At 39.0% G+C, this 18,083-nt stretch overlaps 1 protein-coding gene across 1 annotated transcript; it reads left to right on the top strand.

Annotated features, from left to right (window-relative positions):
- The first annotated feature begins 271 nt into the window (after positions 1 to 271).
- Positions 272 to 17,493, top strand: oaz2a (ornithine decarboxylase antizyme 2a). The gene is given in 6 exon segments (XM_062421109.1): positions 272 to 470; positions 9,679 to 9,745; positions 9,747 to 9,827; positions 13,095 to 13,267; positions 15,282 to 15,367; positions 15,475 to 17,493. Coding segments are annotated over 6 exon segments (651 nt in total). The 5' UTR covers positions 272 to 357; the 3' UTR covers positions 15,606 to 17,493.
- Positions 17,494 to 18,083: the final 590 nt, after the last annotated feature.

Below are 18,083 nucleotides of genomic sequence, written 5' to 3'. Positions count from 1 at the left end.
TGTCAGGATCAGTTTCCTGTATTAGGCTATCTACATTTATATTATTATTGCTATGTGTTTAAGTTGCAAAAAATAAAATAAACATATGTTTGAAAAAAACGGTCACTTTGTATACCGTTTTTTATTGTATTCTATCTTTGTTAGCTAAAAAAAACAAACGACAAAAACTACAAAAAAAACCGTCACACGTTCTGAGGCGGATTACCCATGATGCTTCACTGCCAGTATAAATACCCGTCGTGCTGCTGTTCTCTGCAGAGTTGCTGCAGGATTGTGATGTGAGTCTGTCTCTCTCTCTCTCTCTTATAAAAACCTGTCAAGTCTTTTACAACAAAAAGGTTTCTTTTGAAGATACGAATGGTGAACTTTCCTGTGGAGTTTTTATTGTTGAATAGAAATCGTTTGGGTCGTCATAAAGGACATAAACATCCGCGTTACCTTGAAGCTATCATGCTGAACACAGAGGAAAGGTGAGTTCATATGTTTCTAGAAACATCCAAAATAAACTTTAAAGGGGTCAGGTGATTTTATGTCATCAGCTCAGTGTGTTTTTGTCTGTGTTTGATGGAGAAACATTTAAAAAAAAAAAAGAAGTATTGTTTGTTAAAAAATAGTTTAAATGTTATTGTCACTAACACGGAAAAGCAAACTACTGATAAACACATTTCCTGCGTTTTATGTTTGCAGACTGACATTATATGGTGATTTATATATTTTTTGGGCGGGTTGTTTTATTATCTGTGCGCATATAATTGGTCTCTGAGGAGTGCAAGACTAACATTGTTTTAGCAGAAAGTGCAATGCAAGACTGTTGTTGCACAAACCTGCCATAAAATTGAACTATTATGAGGAGGATATGAAAGAGGGGAAAGGTCATTGAAGGTCTTTAAACCCCACTCAGGATATGTTTTTAACTATAAATCTTAAGTAAGACACATTTTTCTGAAGGGTCAGAGTTTCTTCCGAGAATCTGCAGGTTGTTTCTTGTTTGCTTGCAAGAAAATAATCGATTAACCTTTTCAGTATTTTTAAAAAAAGTAATCGATTATTGTGAAAATGTATGAAGAAATGGTGAAAAACAAGTTGACAAAGCGTGGGTATGAATAACAGTTCATAGAGCAACAATCATTACTCTATCCAACAATCAAAAACTTGAAATATAATACATTTATGTGTCATTTATGAAGATATAACACAGTAAAAATAAGCACGTTTTAACATTTGAGAAGCTGTATACAATCATTGATTGATATTGATAAGTTTAGGCAAGTAATCATTTCAGCAAACAATAAATTAGTTCAGAAGTAATGTGAGAAATGTGTTGATTTAATGGATTTTAAAAAATCAATGGACAACTATCCTGATGGTTGATAAGTAATTTAACTCATTTTTCAAGCTAATATGTCAAATAAAGCTTATAAAATGTGAGGATTTGCTGCTTATAATGGGTTTAAAATTCACTATCTTTGGGCTTTTGGATGGTTAGTCAGACAAAACAATTGCTAATAAACACATAACATAAAAAAATATTTTAATAGGACACCAAACATTTGCTCATTTGAATATTGTGTCAGATGTTGTTGTTGTTGTATCTACGTTCCTGACAAGATATCATCCTCAACATACAGTACATGCTGATATTATTATATCAGCAGTGACCAACACTGGCCCGGATGATTTATCGGTCACCTCCAAGGGGGGTGGGGGGGGTGGGGGGCTTCGTGACCTTCTGACATATTAGTAGACTATACAACTGACTGAAGACATAACCAACACAGTATAATATATATAAAAAGAGAGAGGGAGAAAACTGTGTCACTGCAACCTTGCATGAAACATAAAAGAAGAGAGGCTTCTTTTTGCACACTGTGCTAGTTTCACTTTTGTGAGTGTGTGCCCATGCTTCCCTGCAGTGAGGTTTTTTTAAATAATGAGTGCAGCGCTTTGTTGTATTTTGTCCTCAGTCTGCCTCCCATTGCATCACCACAGCAGTCCTATAGGGATTTAGTGGTTGCTGCGATAGTAATATACTGTCTGCCTTTTTATGGTTATTTGTGTGTGAGAGAGAGATAAATGGTGTTTTGAGTGATTTGTGTGGATAGTGAGATGTCTGTGTGTGTTTTTTTGTCGGAGACTTTAAGCCTTGTTTTTTTTTTTGTCCTCCTCCTGCGGGTTTATCATCTGACACACAGGGAGGAGGAGAGGAGAGGAGAGAGAGGGAGGTCCATTGATGCTGTGAGCCAGAGCAGCCGACTGTATTAGCTCTGTGACTGTTATGGCCCTGTCAGCTGAAGGCATCAACTGGCCTACATCAGCCCGGTTACATAACGCTGCCGCCCTCCCCTCTCTCTGCTGGTCCATTTCTCAAGCATTGTGTGTGTGTGTGTCGGTGTGGAGAGGTGTACGTGAACTACCTGACTTGTATCTAAGTGCTCCTTTTCACCGGCCGACCTCCCTGTGGTTTCTGGAAGATTCTGCATATCAGGAGTGTTTTGTTGTGTTTAATTTTCCGTAGCGAAACCAAAACATCCAGTCTGCCAGCCGGTGTCAGCTGACCTGTGCAATTGTCACAACCTCCTTGGCCTATCATTATTATTATTATAATTAACTGCAGGCAGGCTGACATGCAAACAACAGCCGACACCCACAAAGTTATCAGAGTGGTGCAAAGCAGGCCTGAAGTGAATGTGTTGTTTAGAGAAGAAGGCCTCAAGTCTGCAGCCAGGGTAGCAGCTCTGAGTGGTGTTTTGAGCTAAATGTTAGCATCAGCATAGGTATATTGGTATAGGGTAACTTTATTATCATTATTATTATTATTATTATTATTATTATTTCAGTCTGGATCAACTGACTTTGATATAGAGTCATCTTAAAAAGGCTTTTCAGATCCATAAAAAAGATCTATTGATTATATAAGTGACATGTTTTAATAAAAAGTGATAATTTGGGTCATAAAACTCAACTTAAGCCCAAATAAAACGGTGTAAAATTGTATTTTGTCATCCTGAAATGAACTCTGATTAAATCCAACTATTTTATTGTTTCAGTCTGTGTCCACGCGGCTGTGCGGACAGCTGCCGACCGGTTTCATCTCCTGAAATATGGCAGACATCTAACTAATGTTGCACCACTCAAATGTCCTGTACGTGTGCCACCACCACAGACACACCCTCCGCTGTCTGTGCTGGTGATGTTCCTTTGTTTACTGCCAAAGCAAATAAATGTTTTCACATCAGGTAAAAAAGACATGCTGCGTTATGATGGTGCTCCTCATCCATCATTTATGTCACCACAGGCCAAATAGGCGGAGCTTGTACCAACAAATCCAGACCTCAGTTACATCAGTGCTCCTCAAACTGGGCCAGCCAGCCACAACCACCTGTATTTTGGGTGGAGTTTAAACATCTACAATCTTTTAAAATCACCTTTTACCATGATCTACTGTTGTGGCTTTTATATGCTTTTTTTAAACTCTGTTTTATGATAGTTATAGTAATTATTATTATTATTATTATTATTATTATTATTATTATTATTAGTCTTACACTCCTTCCTCCAGTTTTGGTGCCAGTCTCACATCGCTGTGCTATTTTCACATTGCACACATAGTCCAGTCGTACTTGTCTACTTGCATTTTTCTTAATTTTTGACTTTTTGCACTTTTCTACTGTACGTTCAGCTGTGGTAGTGATGTTAGTGATCGCTGTTCATACTGACAACCTTTTTTTCAGTCCAAACTGTAAAAATAAGCATTTAAATGGCCTCATGCATCTTTCAACATATCTCAACTGTCTGTGATGAGCTAGAATCTGGTTTTCCTGAACTCTGCTGAATCGTGCAGTTTCCAGTTATTTGGACTACTTTTTTTGTGTCTGTCTGTTTATCCGGCCTCGTGAAGCCACAGTTTTTGTGTCCTGGAGACTCAGAGCGTCGTGTTTTGACAGGGATACATCCGTCCTTGCTCTGGTTTCAGAGCACGTGTGGTTTTCCTGTTTCTGTCTCGACATCTTTTCCAACACGCGGCTCTGCCAAACTTCCAGAGGTTGGAGAAGGAGGAGGAGTCTACACGCCTGCAGACTACCACTTGTTTATGCATTTTTTTAGGGGTGTCGGAGGGGGGGTAATAAGCCTGTTTATGAGACAGTTTGGGTTTAAGTGGAGTCTTTCTTCTTACTCCTAAGCTGGTAATTACAGTGTTAGTTGGTCTTGGTGTGTTTCGGTCTAGGAGGACCTGCCGGAGCGCTTCCTGTTTTGGTTGGGCCGTGTGTTTTTTGGCTTTCCTCCAAAATCTGCCTCAGCAGTCGGCCAACTTGGACCCCTCGTCCCCCTCCTCAAACAATTCACCTGAATCAGTTCTCAAAACAAACTTGCTGCTCAGGAAGAGCAAACTGGCGCTGGAAGTGTTCATCTTTTTTAAACATTAAAAAAAAGTTTCTCCTGCGTATTATATACACACACACATACACACATACACCTTAACACACAGACACACACAGTAAACCACACACAGTAACACAGACACACACACAAACTGTAACACAGACAGTCACACACACACACACACAGTAACACAGTCACAAACCTACATACGCACAGACACACACTAACACACACACACACACACACACACACACACACACACAGTCACACACAGTCACACACGCCCCTCCTGGCAGGATCATCACACTTATGTTTAAACGTATCGATACAGCTCTGTGCCTGCGTCTGTTTCTCCCATCATGTCGACCTTTTCTCTTTTAAAACATAACCTATATTCTGTTTTTAGGGTGACCTCCTGACCTATTGGAGGGGTGGGTGGTGGTGGGTTGGTGGTTTAAGGGTGCGTCTCACCAGCTGGAGTGGGATGTCTGGTGGGTGCTCGTGGCACGGCTGAAATGTCAGAGGACGAGAGGTGTTGCCTTTCAAAACAAGCTGGCCTTTCAAAACAAGCTGGCCTTTCCATCAAGGACGAGCTCTTCTGCTGCCGTCTGAAAGACGAGATGGAGAAAAAAAAAAAGAAAGAGAAGAGAAGCGGTGCTCTCGACGTCTTGGCAGAAGGTGCTCGCCTCGTCCTCTGTCTGCGTCATACCTGCTGTTGTCTCTGTCTCTGAGTTTTTTGTTTCTGCTGAATAAATGAACAGAAACTCCTTTTGGCCGTCGAGTCTGTTTGAGATGGTGCGCTGCCAACCTTCACCTGTTAACACATGTAACCACTTCAAGAGAAAACCTTGTTACTTTTATTTATTTTATTTATTTAAGCAACACCTGCTGCACAATGCTGCTTTCTGTGCTGTGACTACATCTTTTTTTCATTTAGATTTAACAAGCAGATTTCTCCTCTACAGTGTTTTAAAGTAAGCTCCAGGTGTGGGTCACCAAAATAAAAGCACAAACCTACTGTAGAGCTCAAACAAACTAGGTTACTTTAGTTTATCAACTCTATTTAACTCAACATCTCAACTCAGCAACATACATTGAAATTAGCAGTGTCATCAACGCAGTGCAGTACAAAAAAAAAGCCAAGAATAAAAGATACAAATACGATATTCCTTGACTAGTCCCACAATGGGGAAATTTTCATTCAATGGTAGTAATAGTAAGTGCACCCAGCCCCACTTACACAGCAGTTTTAGAGACAGTCCATTATATGTAAAGTGCATATTATATCAAATGTATGAGTGTGTTCCAGTTCATTCAAATCTGCAACTATTTTTATAATAGATAATTATTTGAATCACTTTTTAAGGAGTAATACACACTAAACAGTTGCTCTCAAGTTGCAAGATGTCAGAAAATAAACTGTAGACCTATTGATCATGCAAATAGCCCACTATGATAGATAATTGCTATTTTAATAAAGAAACCATGTTGAAGGAGAGCAGGTCAAATATTTTCTAGTGTCATTAGTAGATTAAAAGTAAAATACACATATACATGCAAATAAAATGTGGAATAAAGTAAAACCATAAACATATAATCAAATGTGTATTAGCTACCCAGTCTACAAATGCAATATAGATAATAAATCAGCTGATAGTGTTTCTTTAGAGAGGTAGTAAAGATGAGATGTGGCAGTGAAAGGGTGTGTAGCTGCTGCTGCTGCTGCTGCTGTAGATCGGGCATAGCAACCTTTGTTTTCCATTGCTCTCTCTCTCGACGCGTAGCTATGCAGAACAGGTCTTCCGGGTTACCTGTCAGGTCGGCAGGGAAACTAAGGGCACAGCTCCTCGTCCTCGAAAAACAGATGTGACATGCAGCCGATGCTCCTCTGTGGCTCATCACTCAGATAGTTTTTTAATGAAGAAACCATGTTGAAGGAGAGCAGGTCAAAATATTTTCTGGTTTCATGTGACTGTAAATCAAAATGATGTGTGTGTATGTATAAATGAACAGTGTTGTGCCTGAACGCGTTCAATGAACGATCGTTCATGAACTCGTTCATATTTTGGGCGAACGTGAACTGAACGTAGTGTATTTCTGCCTGATGAACGTTATTGTGAACGCGTTCATTCTGGCGTTTGTGAACGGGGCTCTCTCACAGTTTAACTTCGTTCAAGAGTGTCATATTTCCATAGAGACTTCCAGGAGAAAACCCGGCTAAAACAAACCGTAAACAGGCCTTAATATGTAGCGGAAAAAACCCAATCTGGCAACAGCAGCCACCACAGAGTCGCACCGCCGCATGTGCCATCAAAATGCGAAGCATGGAGGCAAAAACAAATGAAGGCAGCAGCAATTCCTCAGACTCTGCCTCCACCATTAATACAGCATCTTCGTATGATTACTTGAAACAATTTTGAAATCTGACGCATAGTTTCAGTGTTAAAACTGATCAAATAATTGCTGTCGGTGGTTCGATATGGGCTGTGGCAATAATTTTGAAAAATAATAGCTTGCAGCAACATATTGAAAAAAAAAAAAGAACTATGAACTAGTTCATTTTTGGACACTGTAAATGAATACCCACAAACAAACAGGTCGGTGTACCTGAACGTGTTTGGTTTGGTGGAGGAAACTCAGGCAGGGGAGGGACTTTACTCACCTGATCAGCCAAAGTTTGACAAGCCCCCATGTCCAAATCCCTTAAATCATCAATCTGTCTGGCAGTGAGCTGCTGTCATGACTGCAACACTACAGTAACTCTTAAAGTGAACATATTATACACATTTCCACATCTTTAAATTTATATTCTGAGGCTCTACTGCAACATATCTGCATGATTTCCATTAAAAAAAAAACCTATATTAATATTATTCTGGACATTTATGCAGCCCCTCAGTTCAGCCTCTGTCTCAAACAGGCTGTTTTGTCTCCCGTCTCTTTAAGGCCCCCCTCCCTCCTCCCAATTAACCCACTTTTTTCTGATTGGTTATTGCTCAAATCTTTGCAACGACCCTAGCAACCAGTGCTAGGTAGCAGACAGACGTGGGAACGTGTGATGAGTAAAACATCACCTTGTTGGCAAAATAGATTAAAAAAACAAAAGTACCCATCACAAACATTCAGAGCAGGTTGAAGTCTGGACTTTAGACTCTCAGCATATAAATAACAGAAAATCACAGACTGCCTCTTCAAGCTATTTGCAGAGGTGTTTACGGATCATGTGCTTGTTTATGATACGTGCCCTGCACCACATGCACAACCTGTCAGGACCTCGCTATCAATCACAGGCTTGAATCTTATCTGTCTGTGTATGTCACTCATAAACTCGTCTGTGGAGGCTTCTCGGTGGAAGTCGAAACTTTTGCTCGAAGTAATGTAATAATTTGCGGAGCTTGTCCAGCGTCACATGCTTTTGTTCTTTGTTCTTTATGCATTATGATTTTAATTAGTTTGAATTGTGGTCACAGGATTTGGAGATATCTATATATAGCCGACAGAAGATGCTGAAGTAGACCACATAGTGTCAGGTTTAAGGCCACCGGGCTTCAGTGTGCTGCTTCTCCTGGTTGGAAACGTCTTCAGTCTGAAGGAAACGTTACGATATTCCTCTTAGGAAGAAAGTCAAAGAGGACTTTGTACATTTTGTCCTAAATTGTGTGTGTGGATAAACGTTTAGATAATCTGCTTTAAACAAATGATCAGTATATGGGTCAATAATGTGATGCAACCCAGTGTCCAATTAGTGTAACCAGTATTTTTTCATAATAATCTGATTATAAACAGGAAAGTAAATGTGAACTAAAATGTTAAATAAATATAATCCACTTTTGCAATGCAACGCTATGTTTTGTAACAGATTTTACATTATTTGTTACACAATTATTTAGATAAAATAATTGTTTTGAGGATATGTCCTGCTCAATGTTGACAAAATGCTTTCCAATTTAAATGTAGAAACACTTAATACACTTAAATACACTGTGGATAAAATATTGTATATTTATCATACTTTTGTGGTTACACCATATGACAGTTTCAGGTGCATTCAGTCTTACTTTTGGTAAAAAAAATGGTGCAAATGTCATTTCAAATGACATAAAACCAACAAAAATACAAAATGTATGTTTTTAACAAACCTAATGCTGCTTTTAAAACTATTTTTCAATATATTTTTGAATTTCTCATCTTGCCGACCCTTATTTGTCACTGACCTATATTCTTGTTAAATCGAGGCGACACAGGTGCTTTATACTGTGACCTGTAATGAAATTAAATTGGTACTGTGTGTGTGTCATTGACTGTATATCTAAAGATGGACATCATGACAGCTCCCTAAAAGTGAAGCCAAAACCTCTCCATCGCCCCCTGCTGGCTGGATGCTGTGTCATGTTATCATTCATATCACTCAGATATTTGTCCAAGTGCTCATTTCTCGCATAAGTTTTGGTTTTAAATATTTGTGACGTCATGGTTGACAGCTGTGAGACCAAAAACACGGCTAAAGGACAGTAGATGTTGGACTAGGTGGTGATAATTATGTGTAAATAAGTAACAGTTTGCTATTGCTGCACACAACTGCCCCAAAAAACGGTTACAAACAGATTTAAATGCAACAGAGGTTTAAAATGTCCCAGTACAGAGGTGACCGAGGCTCTTAAGGTGGTATTAACGTTTCAATTGAAGACGTCAGCTCGGCCTGCTCACCTCACTGACTGACCTAATCTGGAGCGCTGGATGGACTCGTTAATGGCTTCAGAGGCGGCCAACACCAACACTGTCGGTGCAGTTTAGTTTGGCAGCGGTTCAGTTGCTCGTTGCGCGCCACAATGAGTTCAGCTCTTCATTCAGTCCATTCAAGCTGCTCAGGAAGAGGACTGCAAACCATGCCCTGTGTCACATAGTGTCGACCTATTTTCTTTATATAAAACAGCAGTGAGACAAATCTACATATGTTCTTATTTTTAATCAATATGTGCGTATTGATAGCAGGTAATTGGTCTTCATTTCACTTCAAATATAATGTCTGTATAGGGAAATTATTCGTTTTTAATTGGGTTATTTATATAAAAATGTAACATAATTTATCCCTCAAGCAATGTCAACATTTTATGCAGCAAATGCAAAGAAGTGCAGAGTTTCTGAGATAATATTATGTTCATAGACACAGATAAAAATCACATTTTAAGAGGTGATAAAAAAGAAGAGGGGAGATTTGATGAGAATTTGTCAATATAAACAACAAACTGACCCACTAATAATGTCTCTTCCTCTCTTTTTCTGTCTCTCTTTCTCCAGTTCTTGGTTAGCGGGGTCCAGGCTGCCCAGCTCAATCCCTCAGGCTCCGGGGCCTCTGTGGTGCTCCTGATGCCCCTCACCCACATCTGAAGATCCCGGGTGGGCGAGGGACTGTCAGGGATCACTCTCTCGGCGTGCTACTCCACAAGGTGAGAGTCCTCGAGTCCGGAGTCTGCTAACATCTGTGTGTGTGTATATAACAAACACTTGGTTGTATACCTGTAAATAAAGTGAGCACACCAGGTAACACTTTTCATTCATAATCTGGGATTTAAATCATCCTAAAACAACAAGAGTTCAATGGGATTCTTTTTGTCCCAGATTGGTGTTTTCCAGGCTTTTAAAGTGAGATAAAAGACATTTCATGAGAGAATAATGGTTTAAAAATGCAGTGAGGGGGAAAAATCAGCACATGCTCTCATTTGCTTTAAGCACTTAATGTAATAATTGTGTTAAGTGCTTCACCCTTCAGTGAGTCTGAGCATTATACACAGGAACTCCTTACTGATGAGTCACACCCTCATTTAGCTAAGTCGTCTTTTTTTTTCTTTTTCTAAAGCTTAAAAATCCTTTAATTCATCCCCCACTCATCATCCGCTCCTGTGAGGTGGATTTAATGTGTAAATTCTTTCATTCACCTGGTTTCCTCTCAGCAGGTTGGCCCAAATTTTATAATAGAAATAATTTAAACATGTAGCTCTTAAAAATAAAAAACCTTGCAGAAAATCAAGAAATTAAAAGACAAAATGTTACATTAATAGATTTCGTTTACACTGACACACACACTGCTGTGTCTCCTCCGTTGTGTCTCCTCTGCTGTGTCCCGGCGTGTCGAGTTGTACCCCAGACATGTGACTGACTGTCCCGGAGGATTAGAGATTTAGGATCAGACAGATCAGATCAGTCACAACTGTCATATTAATGTCCTCATCTGTCCTCAGTGAGCAATAAAAAAACTCTTTGTAACGTCAACGCCTTTATCAGACTTGATCAAAGCTCAGAAAACAAAATGTTGTTTATACAGTTATACATGTATAAAAGTTTGATTTGTACACAGAGTATATTTATTTTGATATAACTTTATTTACACTTCTGCTCCAGGGTTTATACAAACTTACACAACTGCTCTGTCGTTGATATTTGGCAGACTGACAGTGAGACAGCGCCATCAAATCTAATAAGAACAGATACTCAGCATGAATCAAACAGTGTCAGTGATTAGCTGATTATAACTGCAGGAGCTGCCACAGGGAGAAGAATAAAGTACAAACTGAACAGGTTAAACGTAAATGTCAAAGGTGTGTACAGGTGAGAGATGTGCTCGAACCTTTTTTACTACAAACTGTGCTGACACTGATTATAAAACGTGATTATTCCTGTTTTCAGAGGGCACCATGAACATATCACAGCTCTCCAAACTGTGCCACAGTTCATCACTATTATAATCAACCTTCTGCTTTTTAACTATTTAAACTATTAACATTCAGCAGGAAACACTTCATGTTCCTGAAGCACAGGAAGTCTAACAGGTGTTCAGATGATAAAAAATATATATTTATGAATTTGATCTCTTCTTGGTTCTTTTAACAACAGTTAAACACATGAAAACACGCCGAGAAAAAAACACACTGAACTCAATTTAAAGTAACTGTCGAATCAACCAACCTGCTTTTGTTGGTAGTGTTTTTGACATTAGCATAGCAACAATACAGTTCACTTAAATTAAACTATATTTAAGCACCAATAGTAGAGTTTCAGGAAGGTTGGTGACATTATTGGCCACATAGATTGATAATTTAACACCAGCAAATACTCAGTGCACGCCATTTCTGCTTTTTACACAGATCTCGTGTCTTGCTGTCAAATGCTGTTGGTGCAAAACCAGAAACATGCCAAATTATGTGATGCCCAAACTGCTCAGTGGGTAAAAAAAAAAAGTAGTGTCAAACCACACGTCAGAAATGGTTCACGAGTTGTGAAGTTGTCTGCTGCATACATGACAGCGAAGATACCCACCAGACCTTAACCACTTCCTGTTTCACTCAACTCACTGGGGAAATAACCTTTTAATTCTCGACGCTTCTTTCAGCATGTTATTTTTCATGGTCGGGTTTTTAAAGTTTAAAGAGATGCAGTGTGTAAAAGTACGATCTCTCAATCAGACGTAAATGCATCAATGTTTTGAGCTCGTTATCACTTCTTAGTTGATTGACAGGTCTCATAATACACCAGATAATAACTGAGTCTAACTTCTTGTTTTCTGATGATGTTAAAGTTTTAAACAAGTCTGTACTTTGAGATCAGACACAAAATGCAGATTTAAAATTTACATTTATATAAACTTGCATTTATTTGGTCAAACTATGGATTTGGTCCGTCCATAACGTTCGATCCAGCCAAAGTGTTTTCTAGTTATAATGACAGATGAGAGATGACTCTGAAACGATTAAAGATTTCCTCCAGACAGGTTTGAAGATATAAATGGGTCAATGACGTATAAGGATTTTCAACAACTCAATTTTAAATAATAAAAACAAGCATATCTAATGCAGTAGTTCAAACATTCAGAATGTTGTGTACCTGACAATTCATATTACAATTTGAAAGTGATTTTAGTGGGGGTTTTTCAAGATTAATTGGCACTGGCCTGAAAAAAAAGTCATTTGGTGCGACCATGATTCATCTTGAAATATCTTATATAAATAAAAGACCATCATTTACAAAGATTAAAAAAAAAAAATGCAAATACTTTGTTTCCAAACACTTTATATTACTGAAAACTTGTAAAAAAAAAAGATGTGAAGCATGTTAACTAAATTAATTCATTTCAAGATGAATCGTGGTCGCACCACATGACTCTTTTTAAAGGCCAGTGCCAATTAATCTTGAAAAACCCACTAAAATCACTTAATTTCAAATGTATAATATGGAGCTTCAGGTACACAACATTCTGAATGTTTGAACTACTGCATTAGATATGCTTGTTTTTATTATTCTACAATTGAGTTGTTCTAAATCCTTATACGTCATTGACCCAAATACACTCAGTTTTGAGTAATAATTTGTGCCTGAGGAGGTTTTTCCACAAAATGTTGAATGACCTCATTGAATAATCCCACAATCTATGAATATGCAAATATTTCTCAAGTCCATTCAGGCCTCACATGTCTGTAAATTGTATATTTACATATGATAAAATCATGTTGGTAGGAACTCATTAAAATCACAAAGAAACTTTCCTCCATCAGATGAAAGTGAAAACCAACGGCTCATAAATATAAATCTTTCTGCACCGTGAAGCTCAAACTTTCTGCTGAAAGAACAAAAATAAAATCATGGGGATTTTTTTGAGTGGAATGAGGCTTTAATTAACTCTTTGTTCCCTCTGCGTCCTCTCTTTCTCTTCACGAATCCAGGATGAGAAGTTAACTGTGACACAGGTCGCTCCAGTCAGTGGGAACCCCTCTCTTCTCCGCTTCCACTACCAGCTCAGTGAGCGCCGCTCGGCCTTCTGGGATACGGCTCTATCTGATGACAGCCTCTTCCTGGAGATTCCTGCCGGTCCGCTGGTGGAGGGGAGTAAAGAAGGGTAAGCATGTGTGATGTAACAGCCCTCTGCATGGGGGATCCAAAACAGTGTGCATTTACACTATTACATAAACTCTCCAAAAAGAACAACCTTTATTTACACCAACAACAGAGAGAACCAGGCTTTTATTTGAAACAAGCTTGCATAAGTAATGATTTCCCCTATTTTATGAAGAGATGTTATCATAATGAGCCTTGTTGTTCCCTCATCTGCTTCTCTTTTTATTTGCTTATATAGGCAACAAAACAAAATAGAAATGACATCAAACTTGAGATAAACAACAAAATAATAACCATTCAATGTTAGAAAAGGGTGTCATCTCTAGTCTTACCCCTATTTTAAACTCTTAACAATCAAAACAAAGCCAAAGCAGTCAAAATAAGACCATAGAATAAAGAACAATATCAAAAAACTAAAAAACACACTGTACCAAATCATATTACTCTAGTCCACCTCTTTGTGACCAACGTCTATATTGGACTTGTATTGGACAGAATGAACAAAATGCTTTACAAGAGCATGAGGCAACATACAAAAATGAAAGAAATCAGAACAGATGAAGTGAATGCCCAAAACTTCCAAGTTTTCATGTTGTTTTGATAAATTCAGTAAAATGAACATTTCCACAGCACTAATTCAATCAGTAGAACAGTCGTGTCTGCTCAGAGCATGTCTTTAATCTAAACCATTTTTTCACTAATTATTCTTAGCTGATTCACTTTTTTTTGCAGTTTTCTGAGCACACACAAGTCACTATAACTGTAACTCAACACTTCCTTCACTTAAAAGTATAATTTATCGGCTTTTAACTTGACCGTCTTCTGCTTAAAGCTGGCACACACAGCCGGGTGCAGACCAGTGTAAGTCCATCAAGATTAAAACATGTTGCACAACTCTCCTCCGGTACATTGTGCTCCATTCGCCAAATGTTTTCGGCTATCTCGCCCCCATCAGGGTGGCGGCAGAGGCTGCTTCTGTTTTCCTTATACACACACACACACACACCGTTTAAACCAGCTCATCGTGTGACCAACAAATCACTGTGATACCACATCTCCTGCTTCAAAATAATGTGGCTTTTAGTTTTAATGTCACAGGGAAGTGTTGAGTTACATCGACATCGGACACTAGAGTACAGAAGATTTGAATTAATTTAGTGAATGAAAACTCAGGACGTAACTTTGGAAATGTTCACAATGACATTATAATACAAGTCCTTCCACCTCCTTACTAATGCTTTTTATTTCATGCATTTGATAAATTGTGGTAGTGAACATTTATGTTTCTTTTAATTAAAAAACCCCACAAGGTGCGTTAATTACTGTTACTGTGGCTCCGTTAGAAATGAGCCTTTCCTTTTATATTAAAGGGATAGTTTGTATTTTTCTGACGTGAGGTTATATGAGGTAGTTATCTGTAGTCAGTCAGTGTATTGCCTGCAGTAGATTTGTGTCAGCACGCTCCCAGTTTGGAGGAGCGGACAGGAGTGCATTGCTTAGCTGTGCTGGTACTCCTATCTGCTTCTCTGAGCATGCCGACCCAAATCTATTGAACTGACTACAGTAAAATACCTTATACAACCACACTAAAAATCATGAACTACCCCTTTAGACTCAGTCATTCCACCACAGTATCAGAAATGTGATCTGTTTAAAATAGAGGAAGCCTGTCAGGTATCCTCTTACCTGAAACATCACGTAGGTCTCAATTGAACATGAGAGGCTGTTGTTGTTTTTTAAGGTTTTAAGGTTTTAAGGTTATCAGTACACCACAAATTAAAATGGATGCTAATAAGTTGTGTGTTTGCTTGTAATCAATGTCAGGACAGTGTAACCTTGCCTGCTGCGGGCACAGAGCCAGTCCTGCGAGCAGCCAGCTTTGCAGCTGCTACTGCATTATTATGTAAAGTTGCAGCTCTTATGTAAAGTGGGGGGGTTTAAAAAAAAGTGTGCGTCATCACCAACTCCCCTCTTCTCTCGTTCACAAGCTGACTTTCTCTCCCTTCTCTCACCAGGCTAACCGCTCTGCTTGAGTTTGCGGAAGAGAAGCTCAAAGTTAACTACGTATTCCTGTGGTTCCATAAAAGCAGAGAGGATCGAAGTAAGAGCTCATTTTTAAATGCACCAAGTGTAAAATGATCAGTCTTTAAATAATTCATGTGATCCCAGTCAGAGCCTCTAAAATCTCTTCTCGTCTCCTCCCCTCAGTGTCCATCATCAAGACTTTCCACTACATGGGCTTTGAGATTGTGAAGCCGGGAAACCCCACGGTACCGGCCCGGCCTGACCTGGCCTTCATGGTTTACTCTCTGGAAAACAGCAGCTCAGACGAGGAGTGACTGCCACCGTCTCCTGACACCTCCCTCACCCACCCTTACCTCCCTCCCTCCCTCCCTCCCTCGCCCCGATAGAAACACCCCTTCTACCTTTTTTTATCTCCCTAAAACAATCAAAACCGCCTCAACTCCTCCTCCTCACCCTCAGAAATAATTCAGCGCTGACTGGGAGGTGTCATCTTTCTTTTTCATTTTCGACTTTTTATCGACTTGTAATTAAAAGGGGGTGTTTTGGGAATAGTAGGAGTTCCGTGTGACGTAGACACCCCCGCTTCCCCCCCTTTTCCTCTCCCCCCATGAGGACAAACTGCAGATTGGAGAAACTGGGAGCGGCGTAGCTTGAACTTAATCGTCACATACATCTTTGGGATTTTGGCTTTTTCTTTCTCCTGCTTGGTGTTTCCTTTTTTGGCCGATTTATTGGTTTGTGCCGCCATCAACAAGACAAACAACTGTTTGACATTCAGGAGAAAAGGTGTTTTTACATTAAAATTCAGCATATCTCTTCTCTGACAGCTTCTACCTATTTTTTTTTTTTTTATAAGAAGAGACTTTGGTTTGTGTGCAGAGCTGTATACCATGCAAGCTGTGTTGGTAGGGGTTAAAAAAGGGGATCATGGGTTTGGTATGGTCAATAAAATGTTGTTTTGCTTTATAATATAGATGGGTGAAAGCCTGATCTGTTGCATTTAACACTGACGCTCATGTAAACATTTTCTTTTTTTTCTTCCTATCATATGTCGAGGCACCATTCCATCATTCGCGCCGCTCATCATCTGCCCAAAACAAACGAGCCACAGATTTTGAAAAATCCCTCGTTGAGTCTCTCCAGACGAGTCAGAGCTGTGGAGAAGTCTGCGTGTTAAATGACGTCGTCTGTCCTCCTCGGCTCAACAGTCAGCCAGTCGAGCTGACGCTGTGAGGTATCGACGAGCCGGAGAGGACGACGGTCGTTTCGCTTTGCATGTCACACACATTTATTATTTTTTTTCAAAGATCATAAGCTAAATAACGATTGGTTAAAAACAGCAAGAACGTCAAAGAGGTGCTCCACGTTTTGCTATAACTTACCCATTAAAATTCACAGATAATGTTTGATTTTGGGTCAAACGTCAGCGTTAGTTTGTGCCTCTTGTGTATTGCCGTTAGATTCAAGCCACAAAGCAAAAATATCTGTTAAGATTGTTTAACGAATCCAATTTTTTTTTTTTTACTACTTTATTGTGCACCTTTTGTAGCACAAAAAGTCGGATCACAAAAACGACACGTAAGAACATCTAAATACACTATATTAGATGCTACTTTAAAAAAATTAAGGAATAAATCACTAAAAATTATTTGAAATAATTTAAAATATCACTTACTGCTGTTGTGAGGACATTTCCAGAATCCTCAAAGACACTTTAAATCATCTGGACAAGCAAATATTGTCTTTTGCAATATATAATGAGTTGGTATCCAGAAATGACACAAGAAAAATATCCAATGTAACATCAATACTGACAAAATATGACTGTAGATTTTGTTTTATATTGTACAAATTGAGCAGGATATGATGTTTCTGGCTGCTATCTGTGCTTCAGATTAGGATCATTTATCATACAGCAGACATTATTTGACTATTTGTTCATCCAGATGGTTTAAAGAGGTTTAAAGAGATTCTGGAAATACTTAAAAATTAGCAGTAAATGTTTGTTAATTGAACTTTTGGGTTTATCTTTTTTTTGGGGTGGGGGGTACTGATGTTGAGCCTTTTTGAATGTAATCGTATTACACAGGAGGCACAAACTGCAGCTCGTTAAGCTTGGTTCAGCCCTGTAGAGCCAGTCAGTACCCAGCTCGGATATCTTATCTGGTTTTGTGAAAGCACGGGGCTTTTTGTGCCTAAAAAGAGGAGAGTGCAATGTTCATAATTTTTTACTCTTGAGTCTTACTGAGGAATGTGTCCATACTTCACCCCGTGCAGACCTCCCCCTTCCCCCCTCTCATTTCATGTGAGGAAAGATAAGAGCTCATCGTACAGCTGGGGGCACAAACAAGAAACACTTCAGGTGATTTACTGTATATGCAATTAGATTAAAAAAACAACACCTGTATAGGTTGTTTCTTAGATTTGTGGAGTTTTTTTTTTTAGTACTTTGAACAAAAAAACGCCAAAGAATCCATTTTGTGTCTGCTGTCGATTTCAAGTCATCCTGATTTTTGAGATTCAGCTATAGTATGGTATGTAATTAAGCAATATTAACCTACATTCCCCATGACAGCCATACTTCACACCTCAGAGAAACATGATGATAGTTGTTCCATGTTAGGATGGAGTGGGATTGGGGTTAGGATGGGGTGGGATTTGGGGGGGGGGGGGGCGCCTTCTTCTGCATGTGTTCGGATCATACTGATTGCTACTGATCGAGCCCTGACTACAAGCTGTTAGGTGTCAATATATGATTTTTTTTTTCTCAGAGGTATATTTTTATGTATGTA

This window comes from Scomber scombrus, chromosome 6, assembly GCF_963691925.1.
Source record: "Scomber scombrus chromosome 6, fScoSco1.1, whole genome shotgun sequence".
NCBI classification, from domain to species: Eukaryota; Metazoa; Chordata; class Actinopteri; order Scombriformes; family Scombridae; genus Scomber; species Scomber scombrus.
The sequence above is the reverse complement of the archived record's forward strand: the minus strand, read 5'-3'. Positions and strand labels throughout refer to the sequence as shown.